Source organism: Lethenteron reissneri, chromosome 43, assembly GCF_015708825.2.
Source record: "Lethenteron reissneri isolate LAM-NWPU_2019-01 chromosome 43, ASM1570882v1, whole genome shotgun sequence".
NCBI lineage: Eukaryota > Metazoa > Chordata > Hyperoartia > Petromyzontiformes > Petromyzontidae > Lethenteron > Lethenteron reissneri.
This window is the reverse complement of record NC_083821.1, coordinates 6,648,528-6,676,326: the sequence shown is the minus strand read 5'-3', so window position 1 is coordinate 6,676,326 and position 27,799 is coordinate 6,648,528. Positions and strand designations below refer to the sequence as shown.

The following is a 27,799-nucleotide window of genomic DNA, read 5'->3' as shown; positions in this document are numbered from 1 at the left end:
TTTCTGTTTGCACTTAGTCACATAATCATTTGACGATGTTTTCTTCTTCATGTTTTTTTCTTTGTTGCGGTTGCTATACCAAATAAATATAACTGAAAAAACTCGAGTTTCATAAACACAGCCGAAGCCCCGCCTCCTCATGAATAATTAATCAGGCAGGCTAAGCCACGCCCCCTGCAGCAGCAGCATTAACGGCGTTGCAAAGCCGCCTCGAAGCCCCGCCCCCTCATGAATAATTAATGAGCGGCTAACAAGCTACGCCCCCCTGCGGCAGCATTAACGGCGTTGCAAAGCCGCCTCCAAGCCCCGCCTCCTCATGAATAATTAATGAGGCGGGCTAAGCCACGCCCCCTGCAGCAGCATTAACGGCGTTGCAAAGCCGCTTCGAAGCCCCGCCCCCTCATGAATAATTAATGAGGCGGGCTAAGCCACGCCCCCCACCCTCGTGAATACCAAGCGTATGCAAATAAGGCACCATTTTGAACTGCAAACAGCAAGAACGGTGGGGAGACGATGATGGTGGCGAGCGTGACTGCAGCGGCCGGCGCTAGCACCGTCGTAGCTACAACAACAACAACAACGGCGTTAACGACGAGACAGCGTGCACAGTAACACCAGGCCATTGTCACAGCGGAGTAGGGGAGCACGGACGAGGCGGGTGTAGAGAAAGAGAGCGAGATAAGCAAGTGTGGAAGGCAGCCAGTCAGGAAGAGAACGCCATGGCCGCCGAGCCCAAGTACGAGCTGCTGAGGGAGCTGGGCCGAGGCAGCTTCGGCGTGGTGTACGAGGCTGTGGTACGGGGCACTGGTGCTCGCAGGGCAGTCAAGAGGATCCGCTGTTGCAGCCCCGAGAGTGTGGAGCTCGGCCTACAGGAGCTGTGGGCGCTGAAGAGCGTGCGACCGCCGCGGGGACACCACAACGTGGTGCGCTTCGACGAGTGCGTGCTGCAGCACAACGGGCGCGCTGCTCGCATGGCCAGGGACGACTACGAGCGCGGAGAGGCGTACCTGAGGCTCGTGGAGACGTCCCTCAAGGGTGAGGGGACGGTGGTGTTTGTGTGTGTTTGTGTTGTGAGGACGCGGCAAAGTTGTGCGGTGTATGGGGCGCGAGTGGTGGTGGTGCTTGTAAGTTATCTCGGGTATCCTGTGGCAAGTGGGTCTGTCCCGTGGCCTTGTCTGCCTTGTGTAGCTTCAAAGTGCACCTAGCCTGGCACGAATGTTGTGGTGTCACCGCCTCTTGGTTGCAAACGTCGGCTGCTGTGAGAGGAGAGGTTTGTTTACCTGAGCCTCCTGGAGACATCCTGGAGACATCTTATTCATAGTGAAGGACATGGGTGTTGGTGTGTGTGAGGATAAATGTGTGTTCGTGTACCTGAGGCTCGTGGAGACGTCCCTCAAGGGTGAGGGGCAGTGGTGTTTGTGTGTTTGTGTTGTGAGGACGCGGCAAAGTTGTGTGATGTATGGGGCGCGAGTGGTGGTGGTGCTTGTAAGTCATCTCGGGTATCCTGTGGCAGCTGGGTCTGTCCCTTGACCTTGCTCTGCTTTGTATAAGCACTTATTGTGGCTTCAAAGTGCACCTAGCCTGGCACGAAAGTTGTGGTGATGTCACCGCCACTTGGTTGCAAACGTCGGCTGCTGTGAGAGGTGAGGTGAGGAGAGGTTTGTTTACCTGAGCCTCCTGGAGACCTCTTATTCATAGTGAAGGACAGGGATGTTGGTGTGTGTGAGGATACATGTGTGTTCGTGTACCTGAGGCTCGTGGAGACGTCCCTCAAGGGTGAGGGGCACTGGTGTTTGTGTTGTGAGGACGCGGCAAAGTTGTGTGATGTAGGGAGCGCTAGTGGTGGTGGTGCTTGTAAGTCATCTCGGGCATCCTGTGGCATCTGGGTCAGTCCGTGACCTTGCCTGCCTTGTGTAAGCACTTATTGTGGCTTCAAAGTGCACCTAGCCTGGCACGAATGTTGTGGTGATGTCACCGTCACTTGGTTGCAAGCGGCGGCTGCTGTATGAGGTGAGGTGAGGAGAGGTTTGTTTACCTAAGCCTCCTGGAGACTTCTTATTAATAGTGAAGGACAGGGGTGTGTGTGTTTATGAGGATAAATGTGTGTTCGTGTACCTGAGGTTCGTGGAGACGTCCCTCAAGGGATAAGGAGATACAGTAGATAGAGGGGAGTGTGTGTGGAGAGAGAAAGTAAAAACAGGTGTGAGTGTATCTCAGACTCGTACAGACACATCCCTCAAGGATGATTGACAGGGTGTATGTGTGTGTAAATATCTCGACAAGAGTACAAGGGGTTGTGATCTCTGGGGGTCATTTCAGCTGACTCGTCCATAACACCTGGGTCTTGTCCCTTGACCTACCCAGCGGGCGCTTAACACTGAACGTGGCCAAGGTGCACCTAGCCTGGCACACAAGGGCCGTGGTAACGTTGACTCCAACTTGGTGGCAGATGGCGGCTCTTGTTTACCTGAGACTCGTGGAGACTGCTCTCAAGAGGGAGGAATGCAGTGGGGAGAGAGGGAGACGCGGGGGCTAGTTTGTGTTGTGTTGCTCGTCCGAAACCCCAGAGAGACAAAGGCGGCCGGGCGTAATGCTGGCCAAAGTTGCTATTTGCTAACATTATTTGCCCCCAACATTATGTTGAGGCGATACAGGGGGAGGGGACACGGGGTATTTGTTTTTGTCATGAAGTACACTTTGGGCTCGAGGCTAAGCCACCTTGAAGGTTCAAGTTCATTTATTAGGTATAGCCCTGTGAGCCATTCGGCTCTTGAATCGGGTGGGTGCAACCGCAACAAACAAAAAACATGGACAAGAAAACATCTTACAGTGAATATGTGACTAAGTGCAAACAGAAAATCCAAGAAAAGACAGCAAAATATTGCAGAAAAATCACCGTACACCAACGCTGTGTGCACAAATCCCAGTGGGATGCAAGTCAAACAACAACCACAAGCCAACTTAGATTAAGGCCATCAGTCTAACTCCGTACTACAACAAACAAACATGGCCAAACCAACAAACTTTTCGAAATCACCAAAATAAAGCAATGAAGCAGTGATCATAGGTTGAGGGAGATGGTGAGAGCCGTGTTGTCAGACACTGGTATTTGAGACTGGCAACTAAGGCAAGTAAAGTGTGTTTACCTGAGACTCGTGGAGAGAGTTCATTCGAGGTTGTGTGTGGGTGTGAGAGAGAGAGGGGGATGTGTGTGTGCACAACGGAGGGCGGAGGAGCGACGCTCACAACAACGAGCGGAGCGCCGGGTGTCTAAAGCACAGCAAGTTGGCACAGTAGGGGGAACAGGTGGTGCATCAGCCAGTCATCTCGGTCATCTCGGTCAGTCGACCCGTGGCATCTGGGTCTGCCCCGTGACCTGCCAGCGGGCGTTCGACACTTCACGTGGCCTCAAGGTGCACATAGCCTGGCACAAGCGTCGTGGTGACGTCACCGCCACTTAGTGGCTGTAAGGAGTTTGTGCGACCTGTGTTTGAGGTGTGTGCTGTGCATTGTCGGGAAAGCTTGGTCTTGTGGGCAGGGCTTGGGGTTGGTGTGCATGTTATGAGCATTTTTTGCAATGTTTAATGGAAACTAATTTCTGCATTTTATGTTCAGTTTCCCTTCCTCTGCACCTCCGATTTTGCACGGTCGGCTGCGTAGGGTGCGAACAAAGTTCAACAAACGTGTGGGTTTGTGCAGGGAGTTCATTGTGGGCTTTGTCTATGCGTCAGGTTTGCGCTACGTAACGTACTAGGTGCGTGTGTGGGTGGTGTATAATGTGGGGATAATGTATAGTGTCCGTGCTGAGGGTGTTCATGATACTTTGCATGTATCGTGGAGCGTGTGTTTGTACGGCGTGTGCCTGGCTTGACGTACGTTGTCTGCTTGATGTGAGGATGTGTGGTATGGTGAGCACACGGTGTTGACGTGTTTGAGGTGTGTTTGCATGGGGTGTAATGTGAGGGGGAGGTGGTCTCTGCGATATTGTAAACAGTGCTTTTTCTGTATACCATTCACAATATTCAAACCAATTCGCAATAAGGCACCGCGCTGCAATGTAATAGGGGGTTAATACAGTGCATTACTGTACAGTGTCCGAGCATAAACACTAGTGCTCTGCACAGTATCATTTCCGCACATTACAATGTCCAATGCAATTTCCAATGGCAATAGGAGTGTGTGTATGTGCATTGGTAGTGAGATACTGGGGAGGCCTAAGGCTTCTATTGAGAGCATTTTGTGTATTTGTTACCTGTTTCTCTGGACGTTTCTTGAAGTCGTTTTTTTGGTCTTGTTGATCCGCGTGTGGGTGTCTTGGGTTTGTTTCCTATATTTGCATAATTATGTGTATTGTTTTTATTACAACGATGTACATCTGGCCTTGTATATGCTTTCGTGTGCTTTTATGGCTTTATTGTGTTACCCCTGCATGTGCATTCTCGCAAGGACGTTACTTTAGATGTGGTGCTCTCTGTTACAAAAAACTGCCATTGCCCCCCTGCATTCCATTTTGTTGTTATTTAACAACCTTTCATAAGGAAGCTCTGTAGGGCAGGATACGGCATGTTGTATAAGCAGATATACTGTACTCAGAATATTACTAGCCTCACATGGTGGCTTAAGCTGACAGAGTACAGGGGATGATTTAATGCTTCTACAGGGAGACAATCTGGGAAATCTCTCCTAATCTCCACTGTTGGGAAAACATACTTTTAACATGTGCTGTAAACTTTACCGGGCGTTTAAGATAGTTGGTAACCACGATGTATAAATATGCGTGTCTCGGCAAGGGTTTAATAGTGAATTAACATAAATGCCCAATTTTTACATAGCCATTTCATTGTAAAAACGTGTTTTATATTTATAACGAGTGCCAGGTATTTGCTGCTTTATATACGAAGACGGTGGTGGGCAATGACAGCTGGTTGAAAGAATGAGCACAAAGAACAACTTCATCAGATCACCTAGCAAAACCAGGGTTATTCAGACATGTATGATACGTCGCATAAATAGGCTTTTATTAGAACAACCCCTGGGACACATCAACAAACGAATGTATCATGATTGCACACTTTTGAGTGTTTGCAGATACTCCATTAAGGGCCCCCAAAAAGAGAACCTGGCTTTGCCCAGTGTTTAAAAGCAGCAAGGTGAGGCATCAACCTAGCAGACAAATAGTGGTTTGTTTAATTCTGCTCATATACAATTCCATATCTCCTCAAAGTCAAAGGTGCAGTCACAATACTACTAAAGTTACATCATATATGTTTACTTAAGCCCAGGTGTGTTGTTGAAATTCTACACATTGGCATGTGATGACATTGTATGGAGTAATCGGAGCTGTAAATGGAACACTTGTATTTCCCATGAAGCAGGCTACAATGGCTGTGAAGGTCTTAAAAGATAGCGATGTTAAGGCAACAGCATACCACTTTGATTCGGTGGAGGTTTTTCCCAAAATTGCCAAAACTAAATACAGAATAAATGATGTATATTTATATGACACTGCTTCGTCAAAGCAAGTGTTTGTGCTTGTTTTACTGTTTATTTGAACTTTTTAACTTTTTGTTAAACTTATTTTAACTGTTTTATTACTTTACCAACATGCTGAAGGTGTCATTCTTTGAAGGAGACATCCCCTTGCAAACTGTAAACAAGCTGCAGTTGGGCAATTTAAATCCTAACGAACATTCCATTTATTGGGTACTAGCTTTACTACCCGGCTTCGCCCGGGACGTGGATTCGCCACGCCCGGCCGCCTTTGTCTCCCCAGTGGCGATGTTCACACACCACACCAGTTACTCGTTTGAGGCTGAGTCGACCTAGGGGAGGCCCAGGACCGGTTCAAATAATCGTCACCGGTGGTGGCCGTGAGCGGGAATCGAACTGGGGTCACCGGGTTCGTAGCACAGCGCGCTAACCGCTACACTACAATGCGTTACGCTTCCACATGCGCGGGTCACGTGACAGATTTGACGTCACAGCTCAATTGCCGTGCTAAAAATATATGCATTATTGAGCTCCCCCCCCAAAAAAGGTGTATTTTTATAATGTTTGCATGGTCTACAGTCTGGAAAGTACCCACATGGCAAATTTCAAGTTTGTTGCATGTCGGGAAGTACGCTAAACATTTTGAACAGACACACATATTCACAACTTTGCCTTTTATATACATGGAGATTAATGTGATGACATTGCAGTACATCCTGATTCTCAGTCCACAACTATTTTACCTTGCTACACAAATGAAATGAAAAGGCTTTTTCTGCATCATAACTATTCTTAGCCCCATTTATTCACGGATATATAAGTGAGGTAATCACACATTTTTTAAACAATGTTATTTCTGAAAGTATACAGATATGGAGGCAAAATGCAGTATTAGTCTCTTTACACAACTTTGAGAAGTTTTTCAAGCTTAAGTAATTTAGTCTACACGAAATACTATGTCAATGTGTTCATAAATCTGTTCATAAATACCTTTTATTAATTTTCTATTTGCATAGTACACAATTTGTTCATTTATCTTTGATGGCAACAACCTACATTTTGACCCATTTAAATAGGTACCCATAAGATAATGCTGTACTGTGACATTTGGAGGTAATAAAATCACAAGATTATAACAGCATGTAAACTGCATGGGTAGGCAAATGCTAGTGCAATTGCACCACAACTGGACTTGGTGGAATGATGTCAGTGCAGCCACACATGAACAAAGGTTCCCATGAGGGCCCACGTGCAGCAATAAAGCAGATGGCCAGGCTTATTTATTCTCTTGAGAGGATCATGGCAGCATTGGCCTCTCACTGCCCTTGTTAGTATTTGCACTTGAAATCCGCATTCATCACTTTCCCATGTATAATATTTAACATGGCAGAGGTAGTGAAATGCATCTGTTGCTGTTTGCATCTGCATATCTGATGAAGACTAAACATCTACCCCTTGAATTTTACTTTGTGATATTCACCCTTTGTTAAACACCCATTGGCATAAGTATAGCAATGCTCTTTGTTAAATAAAAAGTTGGTACAACCATGGCAGTCGCACAAAAAAAATCGCCATTTTACACCGCTGTATAACAGTCTGGTTGCAAAGGGGAAGGGTACACATTTATCTGTGATTCACAAGGTCAGTCCTCTACACTATGCTCAGGTTAAGGAATATGAAGTAGTTAGTCCATATGCTAGTGTGCGTGTTGTGTGACATGGTCCATATGCTTGTGACTGTGCAAGTGGTCGTGTGTATATGATCTCTATCTATATCGCCTTGTGCACTTGCACTGCATGTTAGATGTGTTTTGTAACTCCCTGCCAATGACCCTTCACCTCTATATGGCCTCCGTGAACCAGGTGTGGCACAGGTCATCTCATTAGTTGTGAACTGCAGTAGCTGCTGCTGCTGCTGCTGTTTGAGTTCATGTTTGCACGCCAGTAGCATCGCTAACTGTATTTCGTTTTCCTCTCCTTCTCTGTGTCGCCACACAGGTGAGCGCTGCTTCGGTCCGGGCAACTCCTACTACCTGTGGCTGGTAATGGAGTACTGTGACGGTGGTGATATGAATGGCTATCTGCTGTCGCGCCAGCCCGACCACTGGCTCAACACAAGCTTTGCAATGCAGCTCAGCCGCGCTGTCGCCTTTCTGCACCGCAACAGCATCGTGCACCGAGACCTCAAGCCCGACAACATCCTGGTGGCTGAGAACTCCGGCCGGCCTGTGCTTAAGGTGGCTGACTTTGGTCTAAGCAAGATATTCGCTGGCCAAGGACAGGTGAGTGTGGGGAAATATTTTGTATTCTTACGTCATGCAATGTGCGATCACTTGTGTTGTTTACTCGCCATGGCGTGTTTGTGTCTTTGGACAAATGCACTCATAATCGCAAGATGTGTCCCATCACTGGAAATCCCCTGCCAAAGGCAGGTCATTGCATTTTGGCAGCACGTTGTCAGTGTCAGTGCAATGAACTTAATGATTGAATTTTATCTGACTCGCATAGGTAAGGGTTGGCTCTTGTCAGGGCACGGCATGTTCCATTCCATCCCTTGATACAGTTATTTGTGCCCTCCGATTTGTATTTATTTCATAAATGTTCAGTGCCCTTTTTGGTGTTTGGTCACAATAGAGATATTAATGACTTGATATTAACAACAACGCTTTTTTTACATTACATTTGAAAATTATTTTAAACATTTAGATTTTGGACAATGCAGTGGCTTTGGCAAATAATGCTACAGGGTATTAAGGTCCACTGTGGTAATTCTAGGTGTCAGACTTGGCTAACAGCCATCGTGTAAAGCTCATCATGGGAGCACATTAGGCCTTTAAGCACGGCCGTGTCGAATATAATTGTAGGGGATAAATTAGTGTGCCCCATTGGGAATAAACTAAAAACAGGTGTGAGACCCGACAGAGCAGCGGGGCCAATGCCAGTCAGTGTTGGTTGCGGGCCAGCATTTTTATGCCAGGTCCTCGGGATCTGTCACAGAGCCCAGAACAGCGTCTGTTGTCGAGACTCGAAAGGGGGCAACATGTGGAAAGCGTTCTCCTCCAAACCAGACGCCTTATTAAATTGGCAATAATGATGCAAATGTCATATATAAACGAAAAAAGATGGCAAACAAATATTCCAATATATTACGATAATTTTTCATTTCTGATTTGGCAGTCTTGTTAATACAATGGCAAAACTTCACTTTCGGAGGTCTCTTTGCTGGAATTCTCAAATTTCCACGAACTGGAACTTCTCTTGCTTATTGGTAACATGACACGCTTAAAGCTTGCTTTACAAGAACACACGGAGGCTTACTTTAATCGTAAATCAACAACATCAACAATAGCCACCATTACCCCAGAGCAAAAGTGACAAGTTTGTGGATGGCACCTCTATTTCTTTACAGCAACTGTCTATTGTTACTTGTGCCATTGCTTTAAAGTGTGGGTTTTTGGTTATTGCTCATGCACTGATTATGGTTTGTCAGGTAAGTGTACAGTGGAGTCTATGGGTCAACACCAACTGCTTTGTCCGCACACTTTATTTGTAGATAGCTGATGTGTCCCCTTGGCTGGCACATACAGGGGTCCAATTGTTTCTTCCTTGGGAATGGATTGTTGCTGATAGCAGCTGATCAAAGTGCAGTGTTTGGAATTAGGTTTCAATCTCATTTGCAGGTGCCCGCACTTTTGCGAATGTTTACCTATTAATTGTGATCGACTTATGCAGCTTATGACGCAACAGATTCCAGAGCCAATTTGTTCAAGTGTATAAACTGTATAGGTATAGTATATCTGATGGGTGCAGCACTTGGCAACACTCCAATATAAACCTGGCAGCCTGTGGTTCAATTCAGGGCCATGGTTAACGTCAATGTCGAGTGATATCTGGAGTATTCCTGGGTCTTCCCCATACATATATTCTAGTCATGTTATTTTTTTTTATAACGCTGTGTGTAACTGCTCTGTGAAAGCCTCTAAAACAACGTGACATGCCACAATCCTGATGTAATCAGAGGTAGACCAGTAGGCATATAACAATCCCCCACCCTTGCAAATGGGTGAATACATAATGATTTGTGGGTCACAAAATATTATTTTGTGTTTGTCCTGTCTGGTTTCTATGGCCTAGTTTTGTCCGTTGTTTGTATTCCCACTCTTGTTTTTACTGCTTTTTCCGAGCATTCACGTAATGAAAATCAAAAGCAATAAATTTGTATACGTGTGATTCCATACATATTGTCATGAATGTAACAATCCATACTCGGCTCGAAGCTCTGACACAGCAGCGTGAGCCACCTGGCTTCCCTCTATTAGGCCTCATTCCACTAAAAAGAGTGGGTGTTTGTGGGCACTGCGCAGGGCCCGAGCAATGGCGAGTCGGTGAATCGCCCATGGCTGTCTCCTGCATGCGGCTCTTCCTTCTACATGGCACCCGAGGTGTGGGAGGGTCACTTCACTGCCAAGGCCGATATCTTTGCGCTGGGCATCATCGTGTGGGCCATGCTGGAACGCATCACCTTCACCGATGCCGAGTCCAAGCGCAAGCTGTTGGGCTCCTACGTGCGCCAGGTACACGCCACGCACACCTCACGCTTTCACATAGCAGGGGTCGCATCCAGGCTGGGGTTATGTTTATTCAAGGGACGCCACTTGTGTCATTATGAATCTCAAGTTAAATGGTGGATTAATTATACTTGCTTTATTGTGTGTTTCCGTGTTGGTTTTTGTTGTGGTCTGCAACACTTAAGTTAAATGTAGGTAATCAACTTGCATAATCTTGATTTGAAGCTTTCGTGACTGCAGGTATCCATACTCTTTGGTTCTTTCGGTAAAGTCACGTAGTGAGAAATAATTAAAATAAAACATATCACGGAGTTTCAAATGCAACACAAGCAATCATCATCAGGTGGGAAAACCACAGCAAGAAAACTAACTTTTTGCTTAAGTGGGAGAGAGAGCTGTCGTGGCAAGAGGTTATATATTTAAGAAGGGGGGGCAAGGGGGGAGAGAGAGAGAGAGGTGGGGTAGAGGAAGGGTACCGCTGCGTGAGTGCTAGGAGAGGGGACGTGAGGCTGGGGGGGGAAGTGGGTAGGGCTGGAAGTGGGAGGCCGAGAGAGCTGGGGATGCGGGGGGGAATTAACTCTGAATAAGTATAACCAGTAAAAACAAAGTTTTTCACTATAAATCCTTTATATGTGTGGCGGCTTGAGTCCTCTCGTCCTCTGGCTTGAGATGGCTGCCACCTATGGGTCAGATGATTGTCTGCCACCATTAAGCAATTGGTAATTAAATATTTAATGTGTTTTCCCTAAACAGTGTAAAATTTTGGAATTTTTTTTTCACGAAAATTTATTGTCACACACAACGAGTCTGTGTGGAAAATGTCAGCTCGATTGGATCACGGGAAGTGGGTTAAAAAACGACCGAAAGGTTTGCACGGTCGTAAGCAAGCAAGCGAACTTAATATAAAGGATTTAAAAATATATTTGCCTGTGGAGGACGCGGGGATCGATCCTGCGACCTTTGGAATGGGAAGCGAGGGCGCTACCAACTGCGCTACTCTGCCACGGCCTGTGGAGGGGTTACGCTCTGGGCTCTTACACTGTGACGTTCAGCCAAAGCCATGAATGAGTTCTATTTGAATATATGTAAAATACATTTTTTTGCCTAAAAAGTGTAAAATTTTGGGAACTTTTTTTTCACGAACATTAATTGTCTGGCACAACGAGTCTGTGTGGAAAATGTCAGCTCGATTGGATCACGGGAAGTGGGTTAAAAAACGACCGAAAGATTTGCACGGTCGTAAGCAAGCAAGCACGCAAGCAAGCAAGCGAACTTAATATAAAGGATTAAAAAAATTGACTAGTACCCGGCAGATATGATAGACAACCATAAAGCAGTTTAGGTTTTACCTGGTTAATAACATGCTTCCAATAATTGCTCAATTTGTATACATCTTCTCGTTTTAAGTTAAGTCTATGTTTATATATCTGGATTGCTTCATGAACAAACCTTTGATAGTAGCCAGAAGGTTTGCAGAGTATCTTTGTCTCGGAAAAAACAATATCATGCGAGCCCACAGTGTTATAAAAATGGTCAGCTCTCTCCCACTTAAGCAAAAATAAATTCTTGCTGTGGTTTTCCCACCTGATGATTGCTTGTGTTGCAATCGAAACGTCATGATTTGTTTTATATTTATTTATTTCTAACTGTACCTCACTTGACTGTCATAGAGCCAAGTGAATGGGGCCGTGCTAAAAAAAATAGTCAGTAAAGTTTAGCTTCATTGTATTGGTGAGGCACAGTGCAAGAATGCTATGTGCTGCCGAACTGTGAATTTGCGTGCACACGTGTGGAAGACTGGCTGCTGCCAAATGAAAGTTGGTCTTGTGGCACCTATGGGCCTCCTATTACAAAAGCTTGCGTTGGCCACATTCTTGAATGATAAGAAAGCCACGTTGTGTTTTTCGCTTAATTACCTCCCAACTCTTTACAAACTCCTCGCCAAGAGCATTGCAAGATTGGATGCCAAATCCAAATATAGTATTTGTTAGCCAGTGGGACATAATAACCCATGATGTTCTAGCTCACGTAATTAAGTTATACATAAATGTAAAGTATGTATTTAAAGTTGCTTAAAATGTCTGAAGTGAATGTTTTGGAAAATAATTGTCACAGTGGAAGGGTTCACTTTTTCTTCCGTGTCTAATGATTCCTCGGTATCATGTAATGTTAAAATAAATTCAGGAACCAATTTGTAAAATGAGTCACATGCACTGCCTTTCCTGCAAACACAATAATGCAGGTTATGTATTTTAATTGGTATTGATGAAGGTACGTCTTGGCAGGGCATCTTCCTTAACTCTGTGTCCTGCTGTAAACCAACAATTCTGAAAACAAATTATAGTAGTGCAAATTTGTGGGCATTTGTGAAATGTATAAAATCTCTCTTGATCCCCAAATACTAATTTCATGGCAGGTACAACAAAATCATTATAGATTCAAACACCGTTTGTTAATTTAATAATTGTAACCCACAATCATAACCACCATTCCAAAACGTAACCAAAAAAACTGATGACAGTCCTCCCATGTGAAAACACTATGCTGGCATCATTGATTTTGACGGAATGTTGATATCTTTGAAGTGTGTGTATCTTCTCTTCTTGCATTGCAGCACCATAATAATACCATTGCATGCCATGAGTATTGCATGTGTTTTCAGCAACAATCTTAATCAATTTAACATGTAGGCTTCTTAATCAAAAGCCAACATCGTAAATGCTTTTGGGAGCTTTATGTTATAAACCCTTGCACTACTGAATATGCCACTCGAAATAAACTGAATATGTAATAAATACTATTGACATTTGGTGAAAATGTATTTGAAATTTTATTCTGCTGTATTTGTGATTGGCACTACTATTGGAAACTAGTGGAAATGAAACCCATAAGTATTTCTTTCATTACTTGAATAAAATTAAGAAAACGTGTGTTACGTTAAATTAGTTTTTCTTTTGGCCAAAGTACATGCCAGTTTATGAGTGGCACATGTTCCCACACTCAACATTTGCTATTCATAATATACTTTTTCTCTTTTACAATTAATAGATCCACATGGGAATACTAACATTGCTGTGTGCATTCTTAAATGTTATTCATTCCAGTAAACTTAAGATGGAGCACGTTTAATAACAACGCATTTTCGTACCACGTATACCAAGTTATTGAGCACATTCTAAACTTCACCTGCACGGTATTGATGCCACAGCCTGCGACATGTCTTTCAGGGGGTGTGACCTTATGTTTTGAGAATCACTGTTCTTGGTGCTTTATATAAAAAAAGTGTAATTTTAATTATGACATTTATTTTTAAGTGTCGCCTCCTGTCGTCTGAAAGCTGACGAAAGGGTGAAGCCACTATTTAGTTCTCATGCTACTTTACTGCTTTTTATATTTTCATAAAGGCACATTTTAACAAAAGAAAATTAGCTACATAATGCATTGTGGTTATATTTGCTTTTATAAGGCTGCAAGACACTTTCCGTTTTCCTGCAAAGCAGTATCATCCTAATTGCCCTTCATCCAAGTGTGTGTTATGTAATAGTTATGTCCTGGCCTAGTTATGGGTTTTTTCCCCATCTAATGGGGCTGAAAAAAAACAGTCCCCTGGGAATAATGTTAGCTTCATTGCACCACTGTTCATACAATAAAATGTTATTAAATCACAGGAATCTCAAGATTGATTTAATATAACATGCTCAGCTAATTCCCCACACAAATGACTGAGCAGCTTTAAAAATTAAACCTTTGCTGCTTTGCTCTTGTGTCATTGGCAAGCATTAGCCACTGATACGCGATCGACTCTTGCAAATGTATCTACTGCTGCAAATATATTGCTATGTAAAATAGAAATGGGTTTCTTTCCTTTGAATGTATGTGTATGCAAATGATGTGAGGATTGTAAGATAGGGAAAGGGTGAGTTTAGAATAGAACGAATAGATTTTGGATGATATCAAGAAGAGACTGTTGTGATGGGTGGGTACGTGCAGGAAATAAGGAGAGCAGATTACCGGGACGGGAACTACAATAGCTTAGCAATCCAGCAGAAGGAGGAAAGCTATGGGAATATGTGGTGTTTTCAATGTCATTGGCCGTAATGGCCTCATCTTAGCAGAATAATAATGTCCTTAACTTTTTTTTATCAGAGTCTGTATTATATATAACCAATACCCTGGTGGAGTGTTTGGTCCTTGGGTGGACCCAGAGAAAACCCAAGTATACGAGTGGGTAACATTCATAGCTTTGCATAGATATATAAAAGAATCCATGGCTGCGATGCCATCTCAAGCCAAAACTTGCAATATTCTGGCATTCCTGGGCAGTCTGGCATCTGGGTATCAACCAGGCTCAATCATGCAAAGCTTTAAAGATCAGCAGTCGGCATCGTGACAGATTGATCCCAGCAATCTGCCTCTTGCTCGCACTTTTCCATTAACGTGCACGTGTGCGTGCCGCACAGGGCCGGCGCATCGTGCCGGTGGGCGAGGCGCTGCTTGAGAACCCGCGTACGGAGCTGCACATCCCACGGCGCCGCCACAGCCCCATGAGCACGGCGATGGCGGTGCTGGTGCGCGAGATGCTGTCGCCGCATCCACAGGAGCGGCCCGACTCGGTCACGCTGGAGGCTCGCGTGCGCGAGGCTGTGGCCTGCGCCGTGTGACGTCCGCACCGCTCTGCCTGCCATCTCCACCGCTGACACCCCTTGACGCCCATTCTGCTGCCTCCCCAGCCTCTGCACCTGCCCTTAGTGTGTACCTACTACCTCCTGGCTTCATTCTCCTCAAGCCCAGCCAAGAAAGCATCCTTTGATAATGTGAGTTCACCACCAGCAGGGAATTTCGATTTAAAGCTTTCGTGACTGCAGGGATTCTTCTTCTTCGTTCTTTCGGTAAAGTTACGTAGAAGGAAAATAATAAAATAATTAAAATAAAACATAATAAAAAGACGCTGTCTTTCCGACAGACCTGTTCTTCACCTGAGGACGGCTGCTTGCGTTGTGGCCGAAACGTCGTGAGAATTATTTTATTATGTTTTATTTTTATTATTTTATTATTTCCCTTCTACGTGACTTTACCGAAAGAACCAAGAAGATGAACACCAGCAGGGACTTAATACAAACAAGTCAGAATGCAAGCTGTCCTCAGGGTAGGAAATTTTAATGGCTCATGTGTCTGGCAGTTTCATTGTGGCATGTCAAGTCTCCAGATTGAGTCCTATGCACACCCTTGGGAAGACACAGGTCTCCTGTTTAGCCTATTAAGTCCTAGAGACAGTTCACAAGTGTCTGCTAAGATCGAAATGGTTTGGCCAGCATGGCTGCTTTTTCCACAGTTTGCTAATCTTTTATACATTGCACCCAGTACACATTGTAAGGCTGATTTGACAACGGGGAAGTTAATGGCAAGTAAAAATTTGCATGGCCGGTAGTTGAAACAATGTAGCCAAGATTTTAACACAGTGCACTGCATCACCACTGTGGCTGTGTTCATATACACACATGTACTATACAGTGCTAAAACTAGGTTGTCACTATTTCATTGGGATTGCCGGTTGCATATTCATACGTGACTAACTGCGGTATGTTTGCTCTACCTGCCCACTAGTTAGGTGGAGAATTATTCCACTGCATGTTCAGAGACCACTTGTAGAAATTCGTATTTTTCCATGGCTAATCACACTCAGCCCTGTCTAATGGTAGATCTTGGGTCTCTGTTCTCTATTGGGAGCCTGCAAGTTGACATGTCTTCTGTCCAACCAGCGTTGGTTGCAAATTCAATTCAGATGAGCAGTGTTCAGCCATGCCTAGACATTTACAGCAGGCATTGAGAAATTGGATCCATGTGCACAGTTGATGTTGATGTTGATTTATTGTAATAGGTTTCCCCACTTGAAGATTGTTTCCCCGCATGGAGATGGATTTGAACACACAGGATCCCTCGCTGCTCGTTTTATCACAGACAATCTGACAATCTGAATGTGCATTGCTTACTTAAGCAGTCGAGCAATAAAATGTTAATTCAGTTGTTCTTGGGGTTGAACATTTACCCACCAGTACCAGCATGTCGAATTTTTGTTTAAAAAAATCTTCAAATGTCAATTATTCATGTTAATATCCTGTACTCTACAAAGATTATTATTATTATTTAAAAATTCACTTACAAAGTGAGAATATCCTGTCTGCATTATGAAAATGTTGTTGCCCTCGAAATATTGTTTGACGGCACGCTGGGATGAAGATTAATGCGTGTCCCTTTCAATCAGAGTGATCTTTTAAACAAAACAAAAACGAAGGCAGCCTATTGAATGCACGCGGACATAAAAAAAAATCTCATTGAGTGCCAACGCAACCGTGGCACAGAGTATTACAAGACAACTTATTTTCGGTAGACTGCACGGCATTGTAAGGCTTATGCAAGCTTTACCGCAGCACTATATAGTACCAGCGCTTTGAAAAGTGCCGTGTTGTCAAATTACATTGCCAGCTTGAGAGTGAAAATACTGGGCCGCTTGTAATGAGGCCAGTATATTACTCGCATTCGGACGAATGATCATGAATCATTTGTAAAGCTGGCTGTTGGGGGAACAATGGTGCAGTGACAATTTAGTCAGCATTTTAGTACTTTCAGTCTTAGTCTAGTCTGACAATGTGTGAAACTTTTGTCAAGTTTTTTTGCGGATTTAATTTTTTATCTTTCGTCATTGCTCTTATTATTATCTTTATGTTAATAGCATTTAATGACAACAGTGACTAAGACTTTACTCAATTTCCAGGGCTTGTCATTGACTTGTCTAAGACTGAAATGCCGATACTGCAATGGTTGGTGCATTTCTTTTACAATATTGTTTCCAATAATTATTCTTAAGTTCCTTTGCCTGGGATGAGATCGTTTACAGTTTTGTACCGTTTGTAATTAACATTTTTAGATACTACATTGGTGAATCGACAATACCAGCTTAAATATAACAATTCAGCAGTCACAAACAGTTTATTTTCTCTTGACAAATCGATCACGACAGCTCATTATTATTTCCCTGCAGGTGAGCGCAGTGATTCATAACAAGGCTGGCATTTGGTTAGAAGAGACGCCCTGCTTAATGTCATCGCTCAGAACTGCACCCAACATGATTTACCTGCTGAAATAGACAGCACTGCTTGAACCCACAGTCCATATATTAGGGACTCGCAAGAGCACTCTGGGCACAAATTGTACAGGTCCTAACACAATATGGTGCCCTTGAAATTTGAAAATCTTTGTCGGCACTTCAAGAGCCGCAGGGAATGTATTCATGAAGAACTGGCTTTTAAACAAGTTATCTGTGCGTCCCCCTCCATCAGCTGTCAAAAATGCGCTCTTTGTTGGCAGACACACCGAAATAATTAATGATAGCAAGCATATCACTGTGTTGCTCAGCATACATCTCGAAGAGGCATTTCGGTGCACTCCAGAAGGATAAAACAAAGTGCTTACTGTAACCGCCGTTTTGAAATGGTAACAATTCTACAGTGTAAACTGGAGGTATTGCTGATGAGTAAATTAAAAATAAACTTTCCATATTCTTGGTTCTTTCGGTAAAGTCACGTAGAAGGGAAATAATAAAATAATACAAATTAAACAATAAAATTCTCACGATTCTGAGTTGCATGCAGCACATTTGCAAGAAAGCCTTCGATGGTAATTCTTGGCCATGTTCAATCACATCTGGCTGTTTGCGCTAGCACACAGTGACCTACACTTACACACGGAAGCTTCCAAACCTCATTTTAGGTTTCTCTAATTTTACTCGCAAATGAGTTCCACTGAATTAACAGTGTCCCTTGTGTTCACAGGTTTCCCGGTTCTCAAGCAAGCCATTTAACACCACTGCAAGGCATTTACGTGGGGGGGGGGGGGGGGGTGCGAGAAGCGTGGAATCTGGGAGGTGGGGGCGGCGATAAGGGGGTGATGCGGTTGGTGAGGGGGCAGCTGGAAGGGCTCGGAAGGGCTTTACAGCATCCATCGTGAATCCACAGTACAAGGGGTGGTGGCTGCTACAGGGCGGGGTGACACCTTTCGGTCAAAACAAACGCAAGGCACAACTGTTTGAGTGCCACTTGAACACTGTGAAACATAGTAACTTAAGTAATAAAGGAATATAAACTGACCAGTGATTTGTGCGTGGTGGGATTGGCCTTCTGAAAATGACCAAAGCTGGCTGCTTCCGCTTGTTTAAGAGGAGAACTGATGGGTGAATGTAGCCATGATTGTGGCGCTGTTTTAGCATACTGCTGCAGTTTCCTCTGAATGTTAAACTACCTGGCATTGGTTTGAAAAACTATATGAATAAGGTGATGCCCACCACATCACTGGACTTGAAATGGACCATCGTTGAGTTTATGGTGTAACTTTATTTTTTATGTTGTCATCATTTTATGCGAGTACATCGTGGCGGTGACAAATGTTTGCGCTGCACTCGAATGTTCTGGCTGTGTGGGTCGATGATGTGAGTGAGCGAATGTGTCGGTGAATTAAAGGGACATGCAAATAAAAAGAGTAACACCTTCCCTTAATCATTCCAGGTGAAAAGTAAAGCCTAGTTTGAATTTCCCTTTGAATTGAATGTCCAAACAGCATGACGAGTGACCTAATGATATTCACTAGGTTAACTTTCCACTAACATTTGAAAGGGATCTATGCAATTACTTTTTCAGTTAGATTTTTGAATAAACTTCTTTAAAAGAAAAACACAATTTTATTCATGTTAGAGCAGCATGTCGCCCACAGGGATTGTTTTTGTGGTCGGGTGCATTTTTTTTTCATTGGCGATTTCAGAAAATGTAGATATATTTCCTTGACTGCATGGCACACGGGTGGCTGGAATCCACTCTAAACGCAGCATTTTTGGTCTGGACAGCATATTTACGTTGGTCCTGTTTCACATTGGTCCTATGTCACATTGGTCCTGTTCACATTGAGCAGTGATTTGCAACTGCTTTTTAGAGTTTGGCCCACATCTCTCAGTGTATGGCAGTTTAATTCCTAAGCCATGCACAGAGCATCATCTCAATTTCTGTCATTTGGTTGTTGGACCAATCTTTGGTACACGGGGTACCTACTCTGGCACACATGCAAGGGTATAACATTACTATTTGAAAATTGGAGATTGGTACCACAATTCTGATATACCGTGAAATATTTATTAAATCTTTGTCACAATCTCTAAATTCAAATACATTCACCAGGTTGTGTGTTCCACTTAACATTCTGCGAAACAAGTACAGGGGGGATTCACAGTCGTGAAAGATTTGACGTCTGCTTTACATGGCAATAATAGGCAATGTTAAATAACACATGCAATGTAATATTAGTGGAATTACTTTTGGTCAGTATGTGGATTTTGAAAGTTAAACTGTCGATGGACTGGGCTTTTGGCTGGCACTGAACGGTGCAAATGGTGCATCTACATTCATCAAACTGGTTTCACTTGTATAGGTGCACTGCCAATGGCTAAGAGCTGCATTTTCTTTATGCAGTCTTAGGGCAGGTAACATGACAAAGCAAATCCCAAATATGCTTTGGGCAGTGTAAATACACCTTTAATTGTCGGGCCACTACCCTAAATGCCTCGCAAGTAGCACACGCCGTTTGCACTTACGACCAGCAGAAGCGTGTTTATCCTGCGACGCATTCTGGTGCAATATATGGGTATAGCAGGTGAGATTGGGCAGTAAACAGAAGATGAAATTGGTCATTTTAAGCACTCAAAATAGAAAATGTAATTCAGATTTTAAATGGCTGATTTCTAAAATTCAAAACGAGGCAAATTCTCATCGTTTTGCATAACATTCTGAGCACTTAGAGCGATAATGACCTTGTTCAATAGCTCTAAATGATTACAGTGCACCTATATTTAAGAAACTAAAAGCCACTCTTATGTCAAAACAGCACATGCCACTCCTACTGCGTGATCTGTAGTGGGTCCTTGGTAAAAAAAAAAATTAGATGCCCATTGAGCATAGCAAAATACCTTAATTGGCAAGATATATTACACGCCAGAAACGGTTTCCCTAGCATTTTAATTCATCAATTTGAAACGCTGAATGAGTTTGCTGCAAGGTGAAGTTTATGTTGTAAATGGCCTATCGATTACTGAATGTTCAGGGATGTTGCTTTGAACACTTGCGTCAAGTCGGCAGCAATGAATGGGCCCTTAAGTGCATTTGACGGTAAAAAGGTGTATTTTACTCATTTGTTTGGTGACATTACATGATACATTGCAGCAGTGAATAAGTCTCCATCCCTTTACATATGCATGCCTTGCAAAGCATTCCTTGGTCAACTTGGCTAATATAATTTCACATCAATTACAGTTACTATTAGAGCGTAATGTATGGTTTATACATTTCCGTGCATCTCAATCATTGAAAATTGTTCACAATTCATGCTAGGTTGTTACTATATGGGTGTTTTTAATTGTTAAACGCAACATTTATTATGCTACAGTGATGTACAAAATGGTTTTAATTCGCACGTTCTAATATGCATGCTTTTGTTGCACTCGTGTGTGTAATTTTTACCAACAGACGTACACTAAGCCAGGACGTAATACATGCTAAGCTTTCAGTAAATCCACACAGTTTCTAATGACAGATTGCTGACAGAATCTTTTGGAGGTTTAGTGGCTGCTGTGATGGCATTACATTGAGCACCAAATTATTACACCATTCACCCATTTAAAAATGTTGTTGTAACAACATTTTAACTTCATCTATACATTTTGATTTAAAGCTTTCGTGACTGCAGGGATTCATATTGGTTCTTTTGGTAAAGTCACGTAGAAGGGAAATAATAAATAAAAATACAAATATAAAACAATATAAATTCTCACGAAACGCCGTGAGCATTTTTATTGTTTTATATATTTTTTTTTCCCTTCTACGTGACTTTACAGAAAGAACCAAGAATAGTAATCTATACAATTGTACACCCCAATCACACGTGCCCAGAAAACAAACAAAACATGATATTTTAATCTTGGTTGCAAATTCCTGTGTTAAAATGAACGTCTATAACAGTTGATCATGTTGTGTTGCTACCCTTCTCAAAAATAATATATCTGCTAAGCCAGTTTGCATCAGTACTGAGGAATGGAAAGTTGTCACTACAAGATGAATTTTAACCCCCTGTTATTTGCACCCACCATGTGCTTTGTTGTTACGACAGGCGTTGTACAATACCAAATGTTTACCGGTTATGTGCTTATGTGCGTTTCCTACTACGACCAAACTGCACCCTGTTTGCATCTGTCTCAACCGGCTGGCTTTGTTTATTGCCCTCCTTGCATCGGACTCATAACAGGCCCTTGCTGCGACTCGCAAATTTGCTGGACAATGGGACTTTTACTTACGGTTAAGAAACAACTTGGGGCCCAGGCAGCGGGTCGTTGGCAATGTTACGTCTCGTCTGTTTCACGTTGAATTCTTCCTGTCCGTAAGGTGTGCAGATGGAGGGACAGTTACAGTTTTTTTTTTAATGAGATTACACAACCTTGCACCAGCACCCATCGGTCCTATTTCTAATAAGTATCTCATCACCCAGTACTATTTGATGATCATTTTAATCAAACGTTCAATTCTTTTTTTTTCCCACTGAAAGCATGACGAGGCACTAATCTGTTTACAGCCCTAAGTTAATGGTGGTAACTCCACATTCCTACAACCGGGATTAAATTGAACGAGTCGGTGTTGACAATCCCATGGGGATGAACGGCTGAATTAACTTCTAACTGGGACTTCTGGTAACGTTCCGATAGCGGTGATTGGCCTTTTGCTTGCGCTGCTCCCAGACTATGGATACTTTGGTAATTAGGCAGAGCCATTAGAGTTATTTAAATATGTAAAAAAAACACCTCGTTTTAATTTGACCTTTACCCCCTAGTCTTAGCCGTTTACCCTGGTTCTGTTTTATTACCTGTTTTCCATACACGGCGCATTGTGATCTACGGATGAAATGGACTTCACAAATTCAAATTATTGTTATTCTCTAACCACTACACCACTTAGCTGAATTGTAATGTAGCGATCGGGATGACTTAAATCTGTTCTTTATATAATTTAAGCATAGGCCACAATATATACATTATTGACAGTAGATGAATTAGTGGGAGCAAGTGCCTACTTTTAAAATCCTATTATCGTTTTTGGACTGCCCCATGTGCTTTAGAAATAATCGGAGATAAGTTTTTTTTCATTAAGTATTTAAATCTGGGGAAAACCCAGCGGGGTTCACTTTGCCTGCTTTTCAAACAGTGCAGGAGAGATGATACGTGGCATTTGACAAGCATCTAGGTTTACTATCGGTGCTTACATTTTAGCGTGTTAGGTGACACGGCTTGAGTCAATATACCTTGCACAAGTGGTTCACCGAGCTTTTTAAACATAAACAACCAGCTCTAACCATTAGTGCATTAGGCATCCATTGGTAGGTTTACCTCTTGATTAGACGGGCAACTTTAGAGAAACCACATGAACCCTATATAAATGTGCTGATGATTTTTCTACATCCATTGTAGGTGTTCGTCGACTGTTCTACAATCAGTGTATCAGTGAAACCCCCAGGTTAATGCAGCAACGAAACTTCAGTGTAAAAAAAAAGTTCAATATTGTTATTTATTACATCCTAATGTTTAAAAAAAATTGGAAAGTGTGAGACGGTAATAAACGAGCTGCTGAAATCATTTTTGCTGGGTTTTAGTCTTTTGTTATTAATTCCCTGTAACGATTGGACGTGCGAATTTCCGGAGGCAGAGCGCACTGCTTAGTAACCTGAAGAAATGCAGAGAGAGAGAGAAAAAAACACGAGTTCTGAACAATTAATCTTGCTGTGGGTGTGATGACGCGTGGGTCGGTGTTTTCAACCGAACATGTCGCACGGCATTACGAGAAAGTTTTAGATGATCGCGCGTGCCTTTGTGCAGGATACGAGCGGATGGTGTGGGAGATGTGCTTCCTCCCTCCCCGTGTGACGTGTGAGTCGGAGGCTGCTTTGTTTATTATACCTGCATCCACAGATTGGTGCACTTTTGGCGCAAAAAAGAAAGCCATATTCATTTTATTCTGTTACCTTCGTTATTTAAATTATTGCTCGTTATCAATGCTGTCTAAATGTCATTTTGTGGTAAAAAAAGTGAAAAAAAAATAAACAATGTGATTAATTTGGTATACTCTCGGCTTGCAAGTTTTTCACACAGTTTGTGATACGGTAAACACGTATATTTATTTCTGAAATATAGATTTAAACGTTTGCTCAAGCTATAGTTCAACTATGCTTCTTAATCCTGGAATACCTATCTTTGCTAATCTATTTAATTATTGTGCTCGTTCCCATACTTTTCATGTAATTAAGCTTTGGACTCCACTATCTACTGCCATTTTTAAATCCTTTATATTAAGTTCGCTTGCTTGCGTGTTTGCGTGCTTGCTTGCTTAAGACCGTGCAAATCTTTCGGTCGTTTTTAACCCACTTCCCGTGATCCAATCGAGCTGATATTTTGCACACAGACTCGTTGTGCGTGACAATTAATTTTCGTGAAATTTTTTTCCCAAAATTTTACACTATTTTAGGGATTTTTTAAAAATATTTAATTACCAATTGCTTAATGCTGGCAGACAATCATCTGACCCATAGGTGGCAGCCATCTCAAACCAGAGGACGAGAGGACTCTAGCCGCCACGCATATAAAGGATTTAGATTGAAAAACTTTGTTTTTACGGGTTAATTTATTTGTCTTTCTGCAAGTCGAGCTCAACAAAGCCGGTATCACAATTTCATCGCGAAAACATTCACCACCTCGGAAGCCGGACAATCGAATATTGCACATTTCGATATAGCACGCGTCTAAGGAAATTTAAGTTCGTGTCGAACTCGGGTCCATTTCCTATAGAAACACATTCCTGCGGAGGGAGCTGGTAGGAACGTTGGGTTGCTCGGTCAATGGCCAGGGTCAACGGCGGCGTGGTGTATTCCGCAAATATGCCCGACTGAGGGCAGGCACAAGCCGGCGTAAGTAGGCTAAACGTTGAGTTTTATAAGGGAACCACGGGGTGACCAGCCCCTCCCCATCCAGCCCCTCCCTCCCCACCCAGCCCCTCCCTGCACGACGGACAGACGGACACAGTAATCCCCTGTGGGCTGGTGTAACCGGGAGTTTCCTATACCAGTAATATGGTCTTTGTCTATACTGTATGCATCAGGTAGTTCACCAACATTGGCCTGACTGCTTGATAAACTAAAATTTCGACAGTGGCCCAGAGTTTGCTTGTATTGAATGAATGCTGCTAATAATAACATGCGCATCATGTGATCGATGGGTTGTGTTGAATGCTCATTTTTACAACGTAGAGAGGTAAATATGTGAAAGAGACATTATTTACTTTGTAATATATACGCTAATTATGCCAGCTAGGAACGACAATACATTAAATTCAGGGTTAGGTCGTAGAGCTAAGAGTTGGAGTGCTTCGACAGTTAGTCACTGCATTTGCCGCAAGGATCGCTCGTACTTTGTTACTAAAGCAGTGCGTTGTCATCAAACACATTGAACGAACGATGCCAGCGTGCGCGGGTTAAGTAACATTGGCAGCTGGGTCAGCTGTGAGCAGGAACACTGCTGCATCAGCCCGGCATGAAAGGCGCTTAACAGAGGTCATGATAAGAAATGTGTGGATGCCACCTAATCCGCGGTGCGGCTTTCCTTGGTAAACAAGTGTAATAAAAATGGTATACAATCTAATATACAATCTCATAACTCAGCTGTAGATCTACTGGTAGGTAGGAAACACTTTTTATAAGGGCTATCGCCTGAAACGTCACTTATTATATATTTTTTGTTCCTCTTAGCGCCAATATTATTGTAGAATTTGTTTTGCTGTTTAATATCTGTTAATACTCGTCACATCCATCTGTTGTTGTGTACACTATATAGCAGGTTAAATGCATTTGCAACCTTGAAGAAGGAATTGACGTTGTGGTTTTATTTTTTCCGGCAACCAAATAGATGCGTTTTTTTTCACGTGAGACTTGAGCCCGCGATAAAGCATCTGCCACGGGACTTCAAAAAGCAGATTCAAATCCATCACGACGAGGACACGTTACGTAACCCTCGCTAATGGAATTACACAATGCAGACGTTATCTGCCGCTTTCACCACGCATGGCCAAGCACGTGTTGAGACACACCGAGTATCATTTTGTCCAGCTGTGTATATATAAACCCTGAACAATTGGAGAGACCTTGATAATTTAAAAGATCGATTTAAAGCTTTCGTGACTGCAGGGATTCATCTTCTTGTTTTTTTCGGTAAAGTCACGTAGAAGAGAAGTAATAAAATAATATGTTTTATTTTATTACTTCCCTTCTACGTGACTTTACCGAAAAAACCAAGAAAATTTAGAAGATGTTCATGGAATACAAGTGTAATCCAAGCGTATTACAAGTGCGTGCTCTGCCTAGTGCCCTCATTTGCCCAGGAGCCAAACGTGATTCTCGTGCATCCGAAAGCGCAGTTTCGATCAAAAATAATCGGAACACATGGATTGTCGCCGTTTGCGATTGCAGTATCGTTACTTTGGCAATTATGCTACCGCGGTTAAAATCGATCCTTGCGTTTGACGATCCGGGCATCAAATTAAAGAGCGGGATTATTTTAGAAAAGATTTGAAGCTTTCGTGACTGCAAGGATTCATACTCTTCGGGTTTTTCGGTAAAGTCACGTAGGTAAAAAGAAATAATAAAAATAATATAAATAAAATAATAAATCACGACGTTTCGGAGGCAACACAAGTCTCCGTCATCAGGTGGGACCGTCACAGCTAAATCCTCACTTGATACAGTAAATCTAGCTGTGACGGTCCCACCTGATAACGGAGACTTGTGTTGCCTCCGAAACGTCGTGATTTATTATTTTATTTCTATTATTATTATAAATTTTTACCTACGTGACTTTACCGAAAAAAACCGAAGAGTATTATTTTACAATGCATGCGAAGTAGCTGTCTGCAAATGTTACGTTCGGACAGATGGAGTGAATGAGAGTGTGCAAACGAGACGGCATACAAACGGAGGCACGAATCACGAGAGCTGAGCCCTTCCGTGCAAAAGGGCCCATCTCTATTGGTGTCTCCAAGCCAGTGGTGGAAATTCCACATTCCCATGGTGGAGCCTGTTATCTTCATAGGACATCCACATTTGACTTCCCACCGGGCAGTATCTATTTTAACTACCCCCACCTATGGATGATGGGCTGTATGTAGCACTGATCACAATTTGAAATCACTACATTCCGAATATTATTGTGATTCGCGCTGCAAATCTACACGCCATTTAACAGCCTGTTATATAATGTGCGTTAATCTGGCATGTCGGCGATTGCTCTGGAGGAAGCAGTGTGCGCATTTAATCTGGTTGAGCGAACATTTAACGTGCCCCGATTCCCCTAACCCCTAATCTCTGCTCAGCTGGCCCATGCAATGCACATAACTCCTCTCCATCCCCTCCGACTATGGAAATAAATCCAACCAATAGGGCCACGGAGGGTTGCCACCTCTTTCCGCAGATTAAAAACTTGGACACGTTTTTTTCAGTCAGCACTCGGTCTATTGTCAAAATTGTGCAGTACACTATGTACAAATCTATCCGTTACCTGTCGTGAACGGGTACTTCAAGATCCGATCGTGCCTGTCCAGTGCTCACCTGAGCTGCAATTGGCTTCCGTTTTCCGAACGAATAGATTATAGGGTCGCACTCGTCAAACACAAAGTGCTTGCCACATAATGAACCACAACACATTGTTGATCTTGTCAAAGAGCCATAAACCATCATCACGCGATCTCCGGTCATAATCGCAGCGACTTGTGACTAGCCATCAAACAAAGACGCTAACTATGCCGTGCGCTTTCAGATGCGCTTTTGCGACCGTCTGGAACCCTCTTCTTTCCGATATTAGGAAGCCACTGGAGCTATGCACTTTTTATAATCTCGATTGAAAACTAATTTCACTTGCTGTTTGTTGTGTTTAGTTTGTTGTCCTTCCCCCGCACCTCTGATACGGTGGGAAAGAAGTGCTGTACATTCGTACATTTATAAAAAAAAACATACATAAAGTTTCACACAAATAACCTGCACACCACATCGCAGTGCAAGTCAATACCTGCCATCGGAACAAGGATGTCAATTTCTCAGACTGTCCAGATCGAACACGGACAGGTGGCAACTCTCGGCATGCTGACAGAGATACGTTTTGGTTTTTAACATTTTGTGTTTTCGGATTTTTTTTTACGGACAATTTTGGATCTCGTTTCAGATGTTTGAGGTTTCGAATCGTTTAGCTAATATTTGTAAGTGTCTTCGTTCTAACAAAAGTGGCGTCACTGGATGGCACGTGACGCTGAGAAACGCGTGGACGTGATGACGTGCATGTGACGTAACTTCCGGTGACGTGTTTTAGGATTCATCTGAAATAAACAAAATGTTCGATTTCTGAAATTTCATTTCTAGTCATGAGTTTTGTCTTTACTTATTTTTATTAGCAGCGCCAAACTTTGGGGACCACATCCCTCCACTATAACACATTCCGTTTGTGGGGGGTGCCGCACTGCGAATCGATCATCTCAATGAAATGAAGGAAGCATCAGTAAATCTTGCAGATATGGTGCCTGAATTAGACACCCACCTGCACTGCAATTTAGTGCCCGGTTTACAGGATGC

At 43.0% G+C, this 27,799-nt stretch overlaps 1 protein-coding gene across 1 annotated transcript; it reads left to right on the top strand.

Moving 5' to 3' along the window:
- The first annotated feature begins 483 nt into the window (after positions 1 to 483).
- On the top strand, positions 484 to 22,774 carry LOC133353410 (serine/threonine-protein kinase 35-like). The gene is made up of 5 exons (XM_061569669.1): positions 484 to 1,035; positions 7,488 to 7,771; positions 9,854 to 10,063; positions 14,518 to 14,871; positions 17,887 to 22,774. Exons 1-4 carry the CDS (start codon positions 720 to 722, stop codon positions 14,716 to 14,718), a joined length of 1,011 nt encoding a protein of 336 aa, XP_061425653.1. The 5' UTR covers positions 484 to 719; the 3' UTR covers positions 14,719 to 14,871; positions 17,887 to 22,774.
- Positions 22,775 to 27,799: the final 5,025 nt, after the last annotated feature.

Bases quoted from the DNA above. Each gene is read 5' to 3' on its own strand.
- LOC133353410 (XM_061569669.1), top strand. From the start codon at position 720: ATGGCCGCCGAGCCCAAGTACGAGCTGCTGAGGGAGCTGGGCCGAGGC. The intron at 1,036-7,487 runs GTGAGGGGACGG...GTCGCCACACAG, and splicing joins CGTGGAGACGTCCCTCAAGG to GTGAGCGCTGCTTCGGTCCG. The intron at 7,772-9,853 runs GTGAGTGTGGGG...GGCACTGCGCAG, and splicing joins TATTCGCTGGCCAAGGACAG to GGCCCGAGCAATGGCGAGTC.